The sequence below is a fragment of the Zosterops lateralis genome, assembly GCF_965231275.1.
Source record: "Zosterops lateralis genome assembly, chromosome: 4".
Lineage (NCBI taxonomy): Eukaryota > Metazoa > Chordata > Aves > Passeriformes > Zosteropidae > Zosterops > Zosterops lateralis.
In genome coordinates, this window is record NC_139765.1 from 27,505,119 (window position 1) to 27,527,391 (window position 22,273).

The window sequence follows — 22,273 nt, forward strand, 5'->3', positions numbered from 1 at the left end:
ACAGTCGTAATATGGTCTATTAAACTCAGCATTTTTGTTCATGATTTATGGATTGTTTCTTGTACTGTTGCTAATTTTTGACTGACCAAACTCCAAGCATTGGCTTGCAAAGATTGCTGGTTTTAAATAGATGGAAACTGAGTTTACAATATTTAACACTGGCAACAAAATAGTAGTTACACAGAAAGTTAAAAATACTGCTGTATAAACACTGGAACTATCAGAGGTTTCAAGTGAATCCTAGCAATATAAACTATAAAATCCCAAAACATACAAAAGCCAAATGATGATTTCAGACACAGTATTGACCAAACGTTTTCTGAGGGCAGGGAGGACTTAAAAATGTGGACTTATGTGCAGCAGCAGATACAACTGCAGCCTTTGAAAAGTCCAGTGTTGGCTGCTATGAGCCCTTACACTCACAGCACTATAAGTAGCAGTACTGACATCACAATTATACCTTGTTATATTAAAGTAAACTGAAATACATCATGAGGTATTTTGTGATAAATCATGAGGGTTTCAGGACCTGTTATCCAAGCCATTATACTGATTCTGCTGCAATGGTAGCATGGCCAGCACGAAAATTGGACAGACACCTGGTGCTTCTAATTTTGTTAGTCATCACAAATAACAAATAAAATACTTTACACTCTATTTGAGTTTTCAACCTCGAAATTCAGAATCAAAATTGCATACAATTGTTTGACACAAGAATCTTCCCACTTAGGAGAAGTAACTGTCCTTTAAAAACTTCTGTGATTTTAATTTTGACCACTTTACACTAGGTTGAACCTGAGAGATTTCAAAGTTTTTCAAGGAAAGTAAGAACATAAGAATTTGTGGCTAGAATACTTGTTGGATACCATTGTTCAAATCCCTTGCTTGATCACTGTATCTGATGAATTCCCTCCTCCTTGGTTATTCTGGGATCATTTTCTTTCCTTGGGAAACTATTCTGCTTTATATAAGTAATTAAATCATATCTGGGGCAGATACTGGAATCTCAGTCTCCCTAACTAATTTCACTTAGCCCAATAATGTTACTGGCCCAAGGACTTTCAGTCTCCTCCTCTACGAAATGTGTTTGTACAAAATGAAAAAGTTCTTCCAAAGCACTAAAAAAGACTCACCCTAGATAAGTGTGATGGGTCAGGGCATTCTTGAGGATGAAGGAGCTGCATGTTCTATTTTGTAGCTTGAATCTCACAATAGACTCTTCCCCAAAATTCCTGTATGTTTTTATCTATAGATTTCATCTGTGCAGGGCTTTTCTACTGATTTTCTTCCACTTAGTTCAGTTTATGCTTCCTTTGTTTGGTGTTCCTTTCAAAGGAACTGCTGTGTATGTCTAGCTCTCATTGGTCCATTTACTGCAAAACTATTATTTAATGGGAAGTCTCTCAAACATTACATGTACTAAAAAGTTTCCCTCAGGAGTCACTTTTCTGGAAATTTTTGTGTAACAGAAGCCTTTTTGTAGTGGAGCTGTTCTTTCTTGGGTGTTGTAATGGTATTTGGCCGTGTCAGGGATAACCAAAATCCAGCTTAAATTTTCCTCAAAGCTTAGATGAGGTGACTCCAGTATCTTTTGAGATCAACTGGGAGTTTCTTTTGACCTGGACATATTCCCTCATAACTCACCACATTTTTCTTTCAATATGCAATTAAGTAAGGTTCTGTCAAGGCTGGAAGAATAATTGGCTTATATTTATCTTCTGTCTTAATTTGCAACTGATTTGTAGTTATTTTTGGTTATAACATAGGCTACATTGAGCTCCCTTCCCTCACTGATTTTTTGAGCCAAATCAGTAAGTCAGTGTTTCCATATTTGTAAAAAGTGTGCATAGAACTGCCCACACAGGATCATAGATTCTCTTAGCTTAATAACTAATGAGACATGACTGTGTCAAGCTATGAGACTACAAATGCAGCAATAAGACAGAATTTATTTACTTTCTGACATACTTGGTAACGTTATCACAGCACACAGCTGATTTTTATGTTTAGCTTTTGAAATTAAATACAGGAGACTGCTTAAAAATCAGGAATGCAATATACCAGCTTATGCTAATCTTTCACTTAATGTATGGTAAGCCACACCAAAACTGCCATAAGAAATATAAAGAGAATTAAAATGGTAATAAGTCACTTTCCCCCTCACTGCTATAAGGCAGCTGAATGAAATATGAATGAAAGTGGGAAATGAAACAGTTATTTCATAGAAGTTATACATAGAAGAAGTTATTTCATATATACAGCTAGATCATCATTAAATTGTTTCCTAACTATCTTTGAGATAATGCCTTAAAGAAGAGGAAGAACTATTACTTAAGCCTTATGGTTAGGAATATGTCCATAAAACTATCCTCTTGTCATCCTGCCTCCAGAATTGAGCAGTGATGGGGCAAAGAATACTGCTCTGCCTGTAGTGCCTAGACGGACATGCATGTGTTCTGGACAGGCAAATTCTAAAAATGATTCTGTGGCTAGGTGATTCTATGGACAGAAACAGATTCAGAGAGCTGATGATTATATTGTTGATGGTATTCATAAGAAGTAAGAATCATTACAATTAATACCATTTTGTCTATGTTTTACTATCTATTTCATTTTCAGAAATGGGTCTTCACTTTTTGTTGCTGTTTCATCTGAAATACAGGTTTGGGGTTTTTTTGCTATTTTTCAGGATAAAAATATTGGTAATATGTATGTTCATGTAAAAACTTAATAAAGTTAACTTCCTGATGATTTTTAGAATGACCTCCTGTTTTCCAGGGATATAGTTCTCAAATTACTTCAGTATGAAGCATCAACTAATGTAGCAGATAATAAAGGTTACTTTCCAATTCACTTGGCTGCTTGGAGAGGAGATGTAGATATTGTGAAGATTCTCATCCACCATGGACCATCACACTCCAGAGTGAATGAACAGGTGAAGTGATAAAAATATTTGTTTGCATCATCAGAAAAAACCCAGCACATATTCTTTAGGTCTGACCAATTCATAGACAAGTTTTAAAAAAAGTCTATTTTCCATTATTTCAGTAATTTCTCCTCCAAGATTGATAAAATCTTCCATTATAAGCATACCAGATACCTTTCTTCTGGATAAGCACTGAACTAAAGGATATTAGATTTAAAAAGTATGGAAAACTCTTCCTGTCTTGCCAAAACAACCCTGTTTGTTTTGGAAAAATCACATCAAGACATACTCTAACTATGCATCTTTTCGGTATGGTTGTATATTTGCACAAACTTCATGTATTTTTTACTATATTAGATACTAAGTTCCTGAAAATCTTTCAGATAAAATTAGTGTCCTTGATATATTCTAGGAGTACTGTAAATTATCAGATATGCAGAGGTAGATGACAAACCAGACGGACTGGTTGCACGCGCAGCAGAAAGTACACATAAAAAGACCAAGAAAAGAGAGTATGAGAGTATTACAGAGAGTATGAGAGTATTATGAGAGTATTACAATGTGTAAAGGCAGTATAACCATGTTGCATTCTGCATATCATACATATGGTACACGTTCTGCTTTTTACTGTATATTCTTACGTGGTCCTTTCATAGGATTAGTGTTAAGAAATAGAAATAAGCTGAATAAAATTTGACACCATCTAGACTGAGCTGCTTAAGAACTAGAAGCAGGCTGTGAAGTACAGATAGTAGCCATTAAACAATTTCATTTGTCAGGGTAGTCAGAGAGTTGAAATGTGGAGGTGGAAGTCAGCTCCTAATTCAGATCTAAGCTATGAAACCATTGCCTGTATGTGCACCTTTTGGCTCCACAGAGGTCGGGTCTGTGTAATCACAGGAGCCAACAGGGTTATTCAGATGACTGAAAGGAGGATTCGAGTGTCCAAACACAGAAATGCAATATACCTTCTGAGGCCCTGAAGTAACTGAGACATCTGCATGGGCCTGAGAGTTTGACAGACGGTGCTCAGAATTTCCAGGTCCTTGTGGAGTGGGTGGTGAAGTCCAGGTATGGTATCACCTGGCACTCCACAGCACTTCAAATGGCCAAATGCAATCTAACATGTTAATTGTTCTCTTAGTGCCTACATTAGTGTGGCCAGAAGGCAGACTGTGAGAAGATAAGAAATGTGAGACCTAGATTACAAACACTTAACCAGTGTGAGATGCCATGCATTGAGTAATCAATTTGACATCTGAGGTTATACACCTAGCCATTGGAATCCATACAGTAACTAGGATATGAATATCAAGTACTAGTGCAGGAAATATATGAAAATAAAGTAATAAAATATATCCATATGACTGTCTTCTGGGAAATCCTGTAATACTCTTACATGTTCAAGAAAAAAAAAGACCCCCTCAAAATTTGTCATTCTGTGATTTCAGTTTCAGATAAGCATAATTCTCCAACTTTCTCATTCTCGTTAGCTGTTTTATGGAGGATGAAACCAGTTGAACTGTAGGATTACCTTTTGTCAAGGAAAGGTTTTTTCCTGTATTATTTATGCAACAAAACAAAAAGCAACTATTGGATCGTGTGTCAAGCATTTGCTTGAAGACCTTACGTATATTCTACTGACAGAATACTGGAAGCTGTGTAGGAACTTCAGAGAGGATGAGAGTGAAAAAGATATTTCAGTAAGATCAGAAAGAGATATGCAAATTCAAACCTACTTCTCCCCAATCCCACATATACCTCCAGACTTCTAGAATACTGTCAAACTTGATTAGGTGTGGTGTATCTGGTTTGATCACTGGAGCAGATAAGCAGGGAAACAGCTGGTAGTTCTATACCCCACTGACTCCAAAAAGATACTCAGATGTCCTCTCATTTATGCATTTAACCCAAAAACCTTATAATAGAAAATGTGTGAGCCATCCTCACAAGAAATGTTGCATCTTAAGTCTCTTAGGGAAATACTGATCATATTAAACTTTGAAGTTAAACTCAGAGTTTTTTTGACCTTGCATATTCCTTGGTGTTCCACTCTAGACAATGGCCAGGTTTAGTATGTGGGCTACTTTGCTGGCACCTACTTTCCCTTGCTAATTAGCACTCTACGCAGGAGAATATTCTCTGTATCCCAGAAAAAGCAAAATGTCAAGTTGTTATAGGGCCACCTCCACCCACGTATCCTCAAATAACACGTGAGAGGCATCCTCACCCTAACACTTGTACATTCATATGAGCCGGAAGGATTCTGAGGCTTTTCATTATTTGTGAATAGGCTCTCTGAGGCAGGTGACTCACCAGAGGTCTGATAACTTCTCTCAGGAGCTGAAGCTATGGCTTGTAAGAAATTCTGGACTATTTCTTTCCTTTTTCTTCTGAGATTTGGAGATAAGGACAGCCATTTTTCATTACACTTCTTCATCACAGCAAATAGTGCACTCAAGTCAGACTTTTTTCCTCTATTTTTGTTGTGGGTTTGTTGTCATTGTTGTTTTAAGGTGTTTTAAGATGCAATTGTTTGCATTTTAAGAAGATAATTTTGTTCACGATTTAAAAAATTATTGCAAATTATTTGTAAGATATTTTTGCTTTCATCTATCTCATTGAAATTCTATGTGAAAATAATTCTTCTAAAAACTTTTGTGAAAGCAATTAATGACTGAACAAAGAAATAAATGACAATTTCATGATGCATAAATGTATATTACATGAAATAATGGATTTTATATGGTATATTGTAAATTGATCAAACTGCTTTCTACAGTTTCAAAATGCAATGAAGTAGCATCATAGCATCATATCCAACCATAGACAGCATCTAAAGCTCTGAATGCCCCCTGCTGTTCCTATTACATAAAATTGGAACAAACAGTAAAGAGACAAACAGTTAAATGACAATTGCATTGTAGGGGTGGTGGGACATAGACTGTCAGCTCTACACATAGAGAGTAGTTACAGCATAACAATTATGTAGGAAGAATTCTGTCACTGTTTAATGTAGGACTCTTAGTTGACAGGTGTGGTGGATGTTTAAAACCACAAAATGTGCTGAATTTGCAAAAATGTAAGTGTTTTACTTCATTGATGAAGATTTAAAATTATGTAAATTATAAACTCAATTAAGATAGTATGAGATCAAGATTTGCTAATTGATAATACTAAATAAAATAAAAAGTTGTGCTGTTGTTAACAGTTAAACTACTTACATGTTTATTTATGTAAGGACATCTGGATAGCTAAAACATTTATTGTGGCAACTTTCATCATAAAATTGCAGATAACAAATCCTAATCTATGAAAAAATGGTAAATAAGTAACAATCATATACGCATCAATATGCAGTGTTTGGGATTTTTTGCAGGAAAAAAATGAGAATAACATCAGGAATAAATGTTTTATTAAATATGAATAAAATATATTCCAGTTATATATATATATATAAATATGAATTGTGAAAAATTTAAAGGAAAAAATGCAAACATTTCTGAAAGTTTTATGGATTCATTGTGCTGTAGAATTTGCCTGTGCATCAAATTGTAATGGCCACTAAAGCCACCCACATTTCTTTAAAACTATTCAACAATTCTTCTGAAATATGAAGGAAAAGTGTTCAAGATGCATTCATGTGATGTAAACACCTACATTTTAATGTATTTGCTAACTTCTCCAAATCATCCAAATGAAACACAGACATTATATGCTTCTTTCAGTGACACCTTAGGGACTTCAATTCAATGCAATTCCAAAATAGCCTGCAAACACAGTGTTTTTCAAATTCTGCATTTGATTTTACCTCTCAATTAATTTGAGACTAGTGGATGAATTTCAGAGTTTCCCTTGCAATTCTTACTGTACTTTCTTTAGAAGAAGAAAAAGTGCACACACAATCTTTCTGATTTAAGCCAATTGCAACAATAAATTGAAAAAAGATTTTTTCAAAATAGCCAACAACTGCATTACATTACTTTTTTATAATGTTTACCTAAGTAAAAGTGAATTTCAATGGGAAGTCAGTATATTTGATTTCAATTCCCACTGAGTAATTTGCAGACAAACTTCCTTTATTTTTTCAGAATTATTAACTTCTTGGTGGAACTTCTCAGGAAACTGTCTTCCTGATTTAATACATAAAGTAAGGCCGTCCTGAGGTCATTCCTTTCTCTGTCTTGCATATATTTTTTCACTCTTTTTTTCTCTATTTAATTATTTAGTTATTTAAGCTTTATTTTTGTATTATTTTTTTCTCTAGTTGACAACTAGAGTATATTCAAAAGTTGACTTTAGAGTATATTCAGCATATATGTTGATGTTTCAAAAATCTCCCATTGTGAACCCTCTTTCCTTAATTTAAAATTAAATTCTCATTTCATAACTGAGAAAATAGCAAAAAGCTTTAAAAACAAATGTCTTGTTCACTTACTTTACATTGGAATTATGAGACAAAGAAATGGCTCAGTGATTTAGGAAGTCTCCTTTTTCAAGTTCAGCATCAAAACACTTTGATTAAAAAAAGGAGTTGAGCATCCTTTGGAAAGGTCTGTTAAATCACTACTTGAGTCATTATTGCTTGTACAGTACTTGCATGGACTTTAGGAGATTTAAAACATGCTTGGCAAAAAAACCCCAAAAAAACCCAACAAAACAGAGCTACACAACTATGCAATAAATGTCCTGAATTTGCCCACAGTTTAATAGTGGCTTCACAACCGTCTATATAATATTTATGATAGCCATTCATTCTCTTCATACTTCCTTTACTTCTTCACTATCAGACTGCCAAGCCACAATAACTGTCTCTATAATGTATTTGCTAATCTGCCTTCTAATGAATAGACCTCAATATTTGTAGTACATTTTGCACTGGCACACATCCTTAGCAGCTAAATGATGTACCTAAGCCTGCAAATACTGATGAGATGCAGGGCTGTGAAGGCACAATTCAGTTTGCAGCCACAACACCCTGAGTTCTGGCTGTATGTGGAAGAGTTCAGAGAAAGGCTACAAAAAGTCAGGATCATGCAAATAAAAAGACGTGTAACAAATAATGAAAAAAATTTTAAAAAGGTTAAAAGCTGAATCAGAATGCTTTCCTTATTTCTGAACGAAGTCCTTTGGACCATAAGAGTAACTACTTGGCAAAAGTATTATTAATTATGAATATTAGAGGTTTTTTTAATACTCTGTTTGCATAATATTGGTCTACTCTTTTTACCTTACGTTTTGTATGTCTCTATTTGGTTCTTATTTCTTGATCTTTCTTTTTCTAGAACCATTCAGTCATAGAATCTATCTTGTAGTTGCTAACATATCATGAAGTATTTGAAATTTCTACAAGGATTCTAGTCTTTTTCTTCAGCGCTAGATGTATTATTTAGCCCTTGGATATCAATTTTGAAGCTCTAATTACAGAATGGTAATTTGCATGTTGATATTTTACAGCAGATTTCCTGCTCATTGCAATGACTGCTAACACATAAACTTTCTCTACTCCAAAACAATTGTTTATGCTTGGAACTGAAAATACAGGTAACATCACTAAATTATTACCTATTTCTTGAAGAATTTTTGTCACATCTTAAAATATTACTTCAAAACATTATGTAGCTTTAGAGATAAGAAGACAAACTACCTTAAAATTAATAGTTCCCTCTCCTCGCCTAGCCCCTCCTCCCCTCCCCTCCCCTCCCCTCCCCTCCCCTCCCCCCCCCCTCCCCTCCCCTCCCCTCCCTTTATTTTATATAAGTAGTACTAAATTGTCAAAGTAGATAAATTTACAGGGCAGTTAAACAAGTTTTAATTTACTCCTCGAATGTTAAAACAATTTTGTCTTCTCTACATGAATTGACTTGATTAGTTTACATTTTAAAGAAGGAAGAATGTTTTATTATCAAGTTTTAATTAGGTAATACCTCTCAGCTCTGATAACACAATATGTACAATGCCTGTTATGAGTGCATATATGTAGATAATTTAATTATGTTTGCCCAGGTTGGATTCTTCTGCTTTATTTCAGTGATAGGTAGCTTTTTATAATTTTCTATCAGTTTGATTGGTCATGAACTGAAATGTAGCTTTTATATGGCAAATAAAAAACATAGAAAAATGTTCAACAATATACATCTGAAAATAATAACATTTTGTGACTTTACTTTTGTGCACCAGGCTGTTTTAAAATGTACTTTTTCCTTTCAATGCCTTGGTGTGAAAATTCAGATGGATGTTCTTTATCTAGAAGGAGCAAATTCCAGTTTTCTGCTCAGCAGCAGCAACTTGGACTGTTTGATCTCTGTGTCTGTATCTGTTTATCATCTGTCTACATTCTGAGAAAAGGGCCATAGCAAATTTAAATTTTATATTTCTTTGAAAATTTAATCAGAATACTTTTAAGCTACAATATTAGATCATTGGCACAAGATTCAAAATGGTTCAGTTAGTACTTCCATAAGTTCTTGAAAAAACCCTCAGACGTAAGCAGATATTGGACATATAGTTACAATTGTAAACACATATACAATTGTTATTTACCTTACATAATGTCAATACAGTTATACATATGACTTCTTTGCATAGCTATTTCCATTGGATATATACAGTAACTGTAGGCAAAAATTATCATTGTCCATTTTGTGTGCAGTTGTCTGATTTTCATACTTAATTGTACACAAAATCAGGCTGCAATTGCCTGTTCATCTCGCTGTCCATGAAATATTGAAAATTTTAAAATAAACTTTAATAAACTGTGCTTGTGATTTGTGGGCATACAACTGTACATAAAAAAATTGCTTTGCCCAATCCTATATAAAAGATATGTTAGAAGTCACTAGAGCACAAAAAGCTTGTTTCAGGTAGTTCATAGAACATTGCAGCAATGTATTATTGTGACAGTGTATTTATATTTTAATCTGAGTTTCTGGTCTGTATAATAAAGAAAGTCCACACAGTGGTTTGAATAATGCACTATGATTTAAATACTTACTAATCATCAAGCCATGTCTGCCAGTGGAAGCTTCCCACTTTCCACCTGGATCTTCTCCAGCCTCTGTTGCAGTTTAGCAGGAAACACATCCCAGTCTCTCCAGTCTCGTGTGGTGTTGCAGACACCCTATGAGTTTGAATGCAACATTGATTTACTTGAATGTATTGATCTGTCTCTTCTGTTTCCCAAGTTCATCTGAGTCATCTTAGATTGCAAGAAGGGATTAAAATGACAGCAATGTTATTAAAACCACAAACCCAAGAGTTGAGTTCTTGGTTACAGAATTAGAAACATCATTACCAAAAAATAGATCTTCTCTTTTCCTCCTTTCAAGTTTTTACTGTGCAGCATGGATATTCTTATCCTAGCTAGCTTTTGAGTATTAGTCCAAAGCATCATTTCTCTGGATCTCTGACTCTGTCTTTCAAAAGACAATTGTTTTTTTCTATTTTCAGTTCTCAGTCCCCTGAAGTTTTTTCAGCTGGCTCCTTGAGAAATAGAACTATGGATTCAGCTTTATCACGTTTTCTTCCTTTAGAATGATATCTCTAACCTTCTCTAGTATCTTTCCTGAATTTACCTTAATTTTAAATTTTTTTATAGCACATTACCTTCTTGGTTTTGTACTTTTACAGCATTCATAAACTGTCACAGCGTTTTCTAAATTATTTATAAAATAAGAGGCATTCAATGTACATAGTTCTACAATTTCTAGAGTCTAGCGTATTTTAAAGCTTTGTAAAGTCTACATATGATATATTAATAATATAGATGACTTAGAATTCAGAGAGCTTGATAAACTATTTCTTTCCTCTTTGTCTGTTGTTATTTGTCTCTTTGGATTGCAAGCATACAGAGAGAACTGGAAGGAAACAATTAAAAAATATAATACTTATTCTCAATATTTACTATTAAGTTTATTGAGTAATGTTTTGGGAAACATTTGGAGGACATTGCTTTATAAAGCAAAAACCTGTTAAGTCAGCTGCATACACATACTCATATGCCTTAAAATGCATACATATCTCCCTCTGGACTCCTGAGAAGACTAACTGCTTAAGTGTTTTGCTAAGTCTTTCTATAAGGTGGTATTTTGTCTTCTTCCAAGTTTTAAATGTTGTCTGGGGAGCAACTTTTGATAGTGATACATGCAACAAACCTTGTGCCTGATACATTTGCATTGCACAGTTTTTTTTCATAATTCCATTTCCCTAATAACAAACTTCCATGGTACAAACCCAGCAAAATCAAGAAGAGAGACTTCACTGTCAGAGTATTTTTAGGAGAAGGACTCAATCACAATTTCAAGAACTGTTGAATCAAAAAAGGTTACAGATTTTGGTATATCATGAGCTACATGGTTTTAGAGGGGCATGTTGTTAAAATGAGATGGGAACAATGTACACACATAGGGAGCTCATCTGCTTGAGAGCCACAAGCTGATGTATTAATGTGTTATAATTAAAATTTCAGTGGAGTAATTTTGATGCATTTAACATACATTACCATAACCCTGCCTCTGTAGTGATCTCATGGAAGCAATTTATAGAAGCTGAGCATTTCTATTGTGGATTAAACATGAATTTCTGAAGCTTTTGGTTTTTTTTAACAGAACAATGAAAATGAAACAGCACTGCATTGTGCAGCTCAGTATGGTCATTCAGAAGTTGTTGCTGTTCTGCTAGAAGAGCTGACAGACCCCACAATAAGAAACAACAAACTAGAAACGCCTCTGGATCTGGCAGCACTTTATGGACGTCTGCGTGTTGTAAAAATGATTATCAAAGCGTATCCAAATCTGATGAACTGTAATACAAGAAAACACACTCCTTTGCATCTTGCTGCTCGTAATGGCCACAAAGCTGTCGTACAGGTGCTTCTGGAGGCTGGAATGGATGTCAGCTGCCAAGTTAGTGTGTAATTCCTTCCTTCCTTCTGCCCTTCCTTCCTTCCGCCCTTCTGCCCTTCCTTCCACCCTTCTGCCCTCCCTCCCTCCCTCCCTCCCCCTCTTTCTCTCTCCCTCCTTTCCTTAATCATTAGACTTTCATTTAAATAAAATTACTTTTTACATTTTTTTCCTTTAAAATACACCTTCATTTACGTTGTTAGAAAAGCTGCAAGGTTATCACCTTGCTTTATTTGTATATTTATTATATAATACATCTTTATTTATTACAAACAATGTGTAAAAAAGGGTAACCGAAGAAAGATACAAATCTTCAAAGCTCTGTGCATGTTTAATGTTGTCTTGAGAATGTAGATACACAAATCATCAACCATTCATGTAGGTGTATATAAATATATTTTCTGCAGCAGTGGCTGTGAAGGTCATAAGCTGATTTTCTAAAGCTATGGCCTTTTGTGGTCACAGCAATCTGAAACAGTGTTTCACTGAGAGCTAGTTTTCCTATAATTATTTCATTCTAAACTCAAGTTACTAAGTAGTAATAATTTTGATTTTCTGCATTTCTAAACACTTGTTGTATAAATCTAAGAGAAAATTCTATATCAATACACTCTTGCAGCTACTGACTCCAACCTGTCAGATGTTTGGTGTGTCTAGTTTTATGCACAGTAAATTATAATGACATTAGAGGGGTAACTTAAAATAAAATAGACATAGATGGGAAGAGACGTAAGATACAGCAGCAGTGAATTTTATGTTAAATTCCTTGTACTGGAAGGTGTCCAGGCCTTTTAACTACAGAGGACTGGATTCTGTTATGTGTTCTGAAATGTTGCCTCAATCTTTTGATTTCTCTTGATTCAGTTGATGGCGCTGTGTTTGTTGTAGAATAGATTTAAATCTTCATATATGAAGTAACTTCCTTGCTGTCTCTCTCTCTCACTGTATAAAATATAATTTTAATTAAGTTTTTTTCAAGTTTATATCTATTTTCAGGTAAAGCAAGCAACCAAACAAACATAATTACATCTGCTTTAGAGCAACATTCAGACATTCTCTACCACTTAGCAGTTGGTTAGAGCCCGCTGATAAAAACATCAAATTTGTGGGTTTAATCCCTATATGGCCATTCACTTAATTGGACTTGATGATCCTTCTGGGTCACTTCCAACTCAGAAGATTCTATGAATCTGTGAAAAAATCTTAAAAACTTTGTCTAAGCTTTGATTAAAATTTATATCCACTTTAAGCTTTAGGTGCATTTAATCGAACTCCTTTATACACAAAATTCCCTTTTGAAAAATTGGACCTGAATTCCATACATTTTTATTTCTGGATTCTTCAATCAAAACCATGTTTTTGCATTTTTCAGAAAAAGAATGTGAATTGGGGAAGAAAAGATAGATTAAAAAACCAAAACAACAAAGCAAATCAGAAAATATTAAGAGTATTTTAAGATTAAAAGTGGATATTCTCAAGTGCCTTCCAAAGGAAAATGTGGTAAAATTGTTTCACTACTTTCATTATCTCTCACATGTTTTGAGTTAGTGTTGGTACTTGCTTCAAACTATCTTAAGGAGAAATACTTCTATGTCATTTGTCTGCCTGTGAATTTGCTGCCCATCAAGTTTCAATTTAATTTGACTTTGATTTTCCTTATTAGAAAGAGAGACACTTGCAACAGTTAATATAAGCAGCTTGTTGTTTTATCTTTCCTTTACTATTTCTACATCTTCAGTAATTTAGAAAAGTTTGATGCTACAGCAACATAGAACTTTCAAATGCATATTTCTGAATGCAAAATTTCTCTTCTATCTCTAGCAAATGAATGAGAAAAATTCAGAAAGAAATTGATGCCTGAATTGATATTTAAGAGATAGAATAATTGAAGGAAAATAGTCTCTGTCATAGCAGCTTACAAACTGATGGTTACATGAGGGCAAAATATTACACAATGCTTTTATGAAATGTGCTCTTCCTCTTATGTAATCTAGATAATTTTAGCACTACTGTGAATTCTCCTAAGCCATTTTTATCTATAGTTATACTAAAAGTTTTTCGCTGGTCTTTAAAAAATACAGTGGCTGCATTTTTTTTTTCAATCTTTTAAGAAATGAAAGATTATTTTAGTAATGGTGATCTCTTTGGCATGTACAATAAAATTATAGGGCTTACTTGTTTTATTAGAGTTTTGGTTTTTTTGTTTGGTAGCTATTCAGAGGCAGGGGGATTTTTTTTTTCTCTAGGTTATCTTGTTCCTTCTGGTTTTGTCCTACTAGCCATAAGGAAATATTGTTTATTTATTTTCTTTCCAGTATACATATTCTCTATCAATATGTTCCTTTTCATTCAACATCTTAGCATACTGGTAATTTGGCTCTGTACCTACTGTTAATTTATGACTTCTCTAGCCTCTGAAAAATTCTGTTGATGATTACTGGCAGCTTATTAAACTGAGGAGAAAAACAAAATACCAGCCTGTCGCTTAAAACCAAACTCAACTGTTTTGTTATTAATTAAATTCATCTGCATCACTGATTGGGAAAGAACAATTTGCAAGGTAAAATCTTACGTGGTAAACAATTTTGTACACATTTACACATGTTAAATAAATTCAGTTTATCACCAGTAAATCACCTCTCAGAATGTTTAGGGATGATACTAGGAGTAGCCTGTCTTGTATCACTCTGTAATTTTAAAGATGTATTTTTTTAAACAGGAGGCTTACTTTAGCCATCTTATCTTTCTCTTCTGTACTCCCTGAGCACTTTTAGTCACAGCAAAAATTTGGACTAATAATAATAATATCACTGGTAGTTCTGCAAAAAGCTGTGCCCCTTCGTTTTTGCTCTCACGGTATATGGAGGATATTCTGTGAATCAGTTTGCAAAGCTACCATTCTGTCCTTCAGATTCTGTCTGAAGTCCATGTCACAACTAGAGCAAACTGCCAATTAATAAGGACTTAACTTCAAGTGACTAGTGACTTAACTACACTTAACTACTAGTGACTAGTAACTAGACAAGTGACTTAACTACAAGGTCTTTTGTATATTTACACGATTAAAAGAAAATCTGTAATTATTAAAACCCTTGATGCTTCTCTGTGAGCCTGCAAATAGTATGCCAAGTTGACTTGGGTATTCTGGTGTGCCTGTTGACAATGTGCTCCTGTCCTGGCTTGGTTCATGTGTCCAGCTGTGACATTGTACCTGTATTTAGTAGTAAGCAGGGGCAGGCTCACAGAGTTGTTTTATTATATAAAATAATAAATAATAAATAAAACAATCATTTTATTATATGTTTAGCACAATTTGTGCTGTAGTTCTTTGCATTTCATATACTGAAAACTTATGCTAGAGAATTGATGCATTATCCATTGGTGCAAACTCAAGCAGACTTTAGCTCACTTTGTTAATGAAAAATTGCCAGCAGTTTTTTGTATTGAGTATCACTGAGAAAGACTTTACAAATATAATGGTAATGTTTACTTTGCCAGGAAAATATGATCCAAGGCAATGAAAGCTTCAGGAAGTAAAGCAGTGAAAATTGTGTATAAATCTTAAGTTCACTTGCTGTAATATAGACAAGAAGAATATATTAGTGCACAAGCACACTATTATAAGTGGAAAAGATCTACCTAAAAGTTCTAGAACATCTTAAATTATATATATAAATTATTTGCAAGCATATTTTTTAATCTTCACAATTTATGTAAATGCTCTATTACACAAAAAAAACAAAACCAAAACCATTCTGAACTTACTTCTACCTTCAAATAGTAAGCCACATGTACATTTACAAAGAGAGATACATCTACACAGCCAGTCTGAATTTCTCTTGGCCCTGTTCATCCTGAAGTTCAGCATTCCCTCTAAGTTAAAGCAGAGTTTGGTAACTGAACTGTCTGGTAACAAGGACATTTGTGCCTTCTGGATAGTTTTTGGGTCAAGGGATCTGATTCACTTGTTAGTTATTCACTATTATTGTGAAATCCTGCCTAGGGCCTTTAAGATTTGTGTCAGCATTCATCTCCATGACATCTTATGCAGAATTACATGCCTGCATCTTGCAAGTGTGCTTCCAATCTCCATATTCTCAGACTGATTTTAGTTCAGTTTCATGGTAATATTTCCCCTCTTGTTCATAAAATCACCTTTATATTGTACTGATCCTTGCACTGTTTATATGGTGTGCCTTTTAAATTCCTCTTTTGAACAAATTGTTTATAATATATATATCTCGTTTCCAGGATGTGACATTCATTACTATTGCCTGATAGCTCAGAGATATAAAACATAGACTGCCTTAGAATGCAGGGCAGTGTGGAATGTCTGTAAAGAATTTTAGAATCATATTCTGATATGACAGGAAATATCATAGACTAAGAAGCAAGAACATATAAAAGAAAAAAATGGCATTTATGTTTGGATTCCTCTCCCAACTCTATGAATTACATGTGTAAAAGTGGCCTAAGTTCCTGTACTCCCTTTATGCATAACATATCTATCTTCTGTTTCCTAAGGAGGCCCCAGATAGATTTGCTTGCCTTATACATCTACAGGAAGTTTCTCTTCTCATGTTAGTTTTAATTCAATATCTTACAAGATGTGTGCTTTCATCAAGGAAAATATTGCTTACCTTTCCTCCAGTGGGGAATTTTGATGAACAGAAAGACTGCTGCCCATGCCAATTATCATATCAGGATATTTTTTACTCCTTAACTGGGTAACCTGAGGATAGATCCTATTCCTTGTCCTCAAAGCTGTTGATTCAGTATGCTGGAACATTGATCTTTCTCATTCTCAGATCATGGTACAGCAATAGAAAGTTGTTGTTACTACTGTAGTCCATTTTTTCCATTAAACAAGGTTCCTTATTAGTATAGAATGCTATCTACAATTTTAGTCAAGGTGCAGTTGGCTTTCATCTCTGCAGTTCAATCTCATAGAAATAAAATTTAGTCCTCTGACTTCTTCTAACAATTGAACCTCTGTGGATTTCATTTTTTATGTGTACATCACTAATTTTTATCCCTGACAGCATCATAGCATGATTGAGGTTGGAAGGGAACTATGGAGGTCATTAGGTCCAACTCCCCCTTTTCAAGCAGAATCCCATAGAATAAGTTGCCCAGCATTGTGTCCAAACAATTTTTGGATATCTTGAATATCAAAGCAAAAGACCCTCCCAAAACAACAACAAAAAACACTCACAAAACCTCCAAAACAAACAAACAAACAAACAAAAACAAAACCCAAAACCAAGCAAACAAACCAAAACAAACAACGAAACCACCCAAAACAAACAAACAACCCCAAAACCACCAAAAAACCCACTTATGTTCAAACAGAACCTATTGTGTTTGAGTTTTTCCCCCTTATCTCTTCTGTGACTGGACATGGCTTAGGCTTTTTTATACCCTCCCTTCAGATATTTGTATACATTGATGAGATCCTCTGTAAGCCTTCACTTGCCTAGGCGAAACTGTCCCAGCTCTCTCTGCCCTTCCTCATACAAGAGATGCTCCAGTCTCTTAATTTCAGTGTCTCTCTCCAGTAGTTCAATCTCCATCTTGTGCTGGTGAGCCCAGAACTGAACAGAGCATTTCAGGTGTGGACCCACCAGTAGTGAACAGAAGGGGAGCCACCTCCCTTGGCCTGCTGTCAACACTCCTCCTCGATGACAGAGAACTCTGTCTTAAAAGTACCAGGTCCACCCAATAGTCATGCCAGTAAGTGATCAGTCCAAAGGAAATGCCATATGACCTCAAGAGGATAATGGGCTTTTTTCAGTTCAATCAATTCAAAGATTGCTGATATCCAGCCTCTTTCCATAATCAGAACTAAAACTATCAGTGACTTTTCTGAGAATTTTTCTGACTCCCAGAAGTTTCTGTGCTGCATAATAATCTCTGTATGTACCTTTGTGGTTGCACTGTCATTGCAAAGTTATCCCATTTTGAAGCCAATTGTACTAACTTGAAATACCCTGAAGATATTATTTGAGTAAAGGATTCTGAAACCATCTCTAAGTAAATCTGAATATTTAGTCTTTTTTTTCCAAATAAACCTGGGAATGTTCAACTGGTTGCTTCTGAAAATGGAAATATTAGAAGCTGTTTTGAGATATGTGTTTTGTATGTATATATAGTCTTACTGACTTCCTTCTCCTCTCTATTATACTGTTGCTATAAGTGGTATGCAGGATATAGATGTCATTGGGCATGCTCTACTTTATACCTCCATGTACTAAGCATTGGTAAGACATATGTACAATTACAGTGTGCTCACATCCTATCTCAGAATCTCTGATTGCTTCTAAATATCCTGTCATTGTGTTGCTGTAACTCTGATGCATTCTGACAAAACTAATTTATAATTAATTACTATTTTATTTCAGAATTGGGTTTTGTATATGTATATCCTTAAGGTCTTTCTATCATAATAAGTATGACTTGAATAAAGTATAGAAAAAACAAATTTAAGCAGTAAAACCTTTAACATTTGCCACAAATAAATTTCAGAATCTAATTTACTATAAAAGAAAAGGAGGTAAGTCAGATACTCAATGAGATCTAGTAGTGCTCTAGCTAATGCTAATGCAATTGGATGGAAAGTTATTCTGTTCAAAAATCTTCAGTAAGAGCAGTGTAAAATGCTAAGAAAAGTACCTTGTTAATAGAGATGGTGTGTTTTTCAGTACTGTAAATTCTATTTGAGCAAAAGTCTGCTCACAAAAAAAATTGTGTCAAAAAAAAAAATCTGCAAAAATCAAGTTTACAGACATTTAAGGTAGAATTTAAATGACATAAGCATCGGCATCTAAAACTGTTGGGTTGGCTTTGGGTATCCAGGACATCTGTGTGAGGCAGATCAACTGGACACCAGGATACCCTAAGGCATCTCTCACCATATAACTGAATTGACCTGGGGTGTGATCCAGTTTCACATTAAAACATCAAATTGTAGGTGTCCACATGTAAACTGCCTCACTCTGCTCAAGACCTGTGTTCCACTGATGGCATTGACTAGATTTTCTCTGCCAGTAACAGGAGTCTAGAAATTTTACACAAATGCAGGCTTGTTAATAGGGAGCTATATTACATTCCTACTGTATTTTCCTATATAGTTATTAGTTTTATAGTAGAACTATAGCATTTTTGGTTTTGTCTTGAAGAATAATAACAAATTCTTGTATTCTAATATTTATTCTTGCCCATTCTGTGTAGGTAAAATAAAGGGGTAAAAGAAATACTTATTTTCCAAGTGTATTCTTTACAGAAAGATTAATTGGTATTTTAAATGTCACAATATTTCTCTTCTAGACAGAAAAAGGGAGTGCCCTGCATGAAGCAGCCCTATTTGGAAAGGTGGAGGTAGTACGCATTTTGCTTGAAACAGGTAAATTTGATTTACAGGAAACACTGAACAAATACCCTTAATTTTCCTAATCTGGTGTATGCCTCCTTAAGTTTTGGTTATACAAATTACTTTTATCTTTATCAGCCTTTGCAAATGTAATCAAAAGTACATTAAAATAGTGTTCTTTTAGAATAAGAAATTGCTATACACAGAGAACAAAGGTGATGTTCAGACTCAGAAATTCCATATATGACTCAGTGTATGCCACTGTATTCTGAGAATAAATATATTATTAGAACAAAATGGCTACATAAAATCCCATTATTTGCTCTGAAGGGCAGCCAAGAATATTCTTTGATGTAGAGTCCAGAAGATTCATGTTCACATTTATTTCCTTCAGTTAACTGTTTCTAGCAAACACACCGTTCTGCTTGCTTCTTCATTTCCTGGATAAACTGAGTGCCTGTGAAGAAAGGGAAGGCACTGTGTCTCTGAGAATTACATTTGTCCTGAAAGAAAAGACAAACAGGGATATGAAGTCCAAGCAACCCATCTACTGTATAATAAGATTCAGAATTGTTGTAGATAAATTACTCATCTAGAAAACTCTCTTCTGAGATTATTGTAATACCAATGAGAATGAAAATACTTAGAAATCATTCCTTGCAGTTCTGTGAACTTTCATTACACTGAGGGATCTCAGTGGTCATTAAAATCAGTTCTTGTGGTGTTACTTATATATTGCAAAAGAAGGTATATCCTAATCAGAGCTCTTCATGTGAATCTCAACTAGTGTATCCCTTACCTCAGACCTGTTTTCAGAAAAAAAATGGTCCTTCCAAGTTTCTTTTCTGTTTGGATGAAAAAGAAGGAGGCTGAAAGAGATCTTCACCTGCCCTCAAAAAGTCAGGATGTTTTTATTTCCTAGAAGAGGAAAGCCTGGAGAACATCACACAAACATAGGGAGCCCTTTAGACCACAGAAAAAGGTGACCTTTTTCAGATTAATACATGTTACAGTCTCTACCAGCATACAATTGTCAAGACAGTGGAGTAGAATCTTTACTGTGAACTCCTTCAATCCCAAATGCTCTGTACTTCTGCACCACTCCCCACCTTTTGCTTTTTGTACCTAACAATCCCCTTTTTTCTGGTTCTGCTTCAAAAAGAGTCAGAAGATGTTATAAGTAGCTACCACAAGGGAAAGATGTGAGTTGGTATGTCTGGCCTCTGAAAGTGAGCTGCCACTGCTAAATAGCCCAGTAATATTTTGGGTTTGTTTTCAGTGATAAAATTTTGTTTCTCACAAAACAAATTAGGAAACTGTCCATTGGGTTAGGAAATTACGGTAATTGCAGCCTTTTCTGGTGAATGCTTTTAGAATGTCCTTTTAAATTGTGCTTCCTCTGATTTTCTCTTTTTGGTGTCCTGAGAAGAATTTCACTTTGTTTGCTAGGATATTTCATACCTTTACTTTTTATGAAAGCACATCTAAACTGCAAAACAACTTAAGCATTCTACCATAAGGCAAAATTTCCAAGCAAGCTTCTACAAAGGCAAAGGCAGAGAGTCATGCAGTACCACATACAACAGGTTCTGATTCAGGGCAAACCTCGAACTTAATTCGCAGTTTAAGCCAAACCATTATTTTGTTAGCAGTATGGACAGTCTGTGAGGAAGTCCTGTGGCTGTTCATAGTGCCTGTATACTACACATGGATATTTCAGTCTATTCATGACATGAATTTTGAAAATGTTGCCATGAAGTACAACTTTGTTAACATAAACATGAAATCTTTTTCAGTCTTGCTCACAAAACGCATACCGGTACTATGGACTAGAAAGTTCTCAATAAATAAAAGCAGTTTGGAGAGAAATGTAGAAAAAACATACAGAGAATTTCTTGATTTTACAGAATATCCTTTTTAGGATGGCTGTTCCTTATTTTAACAATTTGCTAAAATAATCCCAAATTTGGTTACTGTATATACCCATGATCTACGGAAACATAAAAACCATCTGTGTCAGGGTGTGAGTTTTAGGCTACTCAAGCTTTAAACAGAAATATATGCTGTACTTCAGCTGTAATGAAATTGTGAAACCACTTGCTTTCAATTTGTCAGTTCAGTCTGATATAACACATTTATAATCTGAAGTATTTAAGGTTAAATATTCAACCACAGATCCATTTCTTTTTCAGGAATTGATACGAACATAAAGGACAGTTTGGGTAGAACGGTTTTGGATATACTTAAAGAGCATCCATCTCAACAGTCTCTCCAAATTGCAGCTCTACTTCAAGGTAAGCCATATTCAATTATACATTTGTTAGAGACAATAGAAAAATATTATTGTATATAGTAATTTCTACTCTTTAGATGCTTCATTATACAAAGGAGCAGTCTTTTGATTTAAAAGGACTTGCTGAACAAAAATAAGTTGTCCAATGTTTGAATTTCAGACTAAACCCTTTCTTTCATGTGGGCCACTGACATTAGTGTACTGTGTCACTTTTACTTAGTCTTTTTACATTCTTCGATACACCATAACATACCTTAATATTTCAACAGCAGTTCCATTGGATTGAAATGATAATCTACAATTGAAATGCTTGATTTTTTCATAAATAGCAACTAAATGACTGAAATGAAATTAAAAAATAATAATAAACCAGGCAGTATTTCTTGTTATTATAGGAGAAATAATACAATTTTTCATACATGCATTTGTTCTCATTCCCCATCTTACTTTCATGGTATAAGTTTGATGGAAGTTCATTGTTTACTAAAATATTTTACTCTACAAGATGGCAGTGAAGTGATGAACTAGAACATAACTCAGTATTATTAAACACAATTTCTTCTCTTCTATGGAATTTGTTCCCTGCATTTTCAGATTAGTCTTTCATTAAGTGCTTTTGAAAGAGGAGGTCCCTGCAGGTATCAGTGCTGCATCTTATCTGTATTGATTATTCCCACCATTAAATATGCCATTTTCATCAGTTCAGTGTTTTTTTCTACAGATGAACTAGCTCATGCTACAGGCCCCCTCATGACTATTTTATAAGAACATTTCCTAGAGAAAAT

The 22,273-nt window shown here is 34.5% G+C and overlaps 1 protein-coding gene across 2 annotated transcripts in view; it reads left to right on the forward strand.

The window, feature by feature from the left end:
- Nucleotides 1-22,273, forward strand: part of ANKS1B (ankyrin repeat and sterile alpha motif domain containing 1B) — a gene marked incomplete at its 5' end in the record, with an annotated part of 414,325 nt that overhangs the window by 45,805 nt on the left and 346,247 nt on the right. For both annotated transcript variants that reach the window (XM_083860540.1, XM_083860539.1), the window contains 4 exons: nucleotides 2,779-2,935; nucleotides 11,533-11,829; nucleotides 19,153-19,228; nucleotides 21,388-21,489. In XM_083860540.1, coding sequence (XP_083716666.1) covers nucleotides 2,779-2,935; nucleotides 11,533-11,829; nucleotides 19,153-19,228; nucleotides 21,388-21,489 — 632 coding nt within the window. The remainder of the gene's footprint in view (nucleotides 1-2,778; nucleotides 2,936-11,532; nucleotides 11,830-19,152; nucleotides 19,229-21,387; nucleotides 21,490-22,273) is intronic.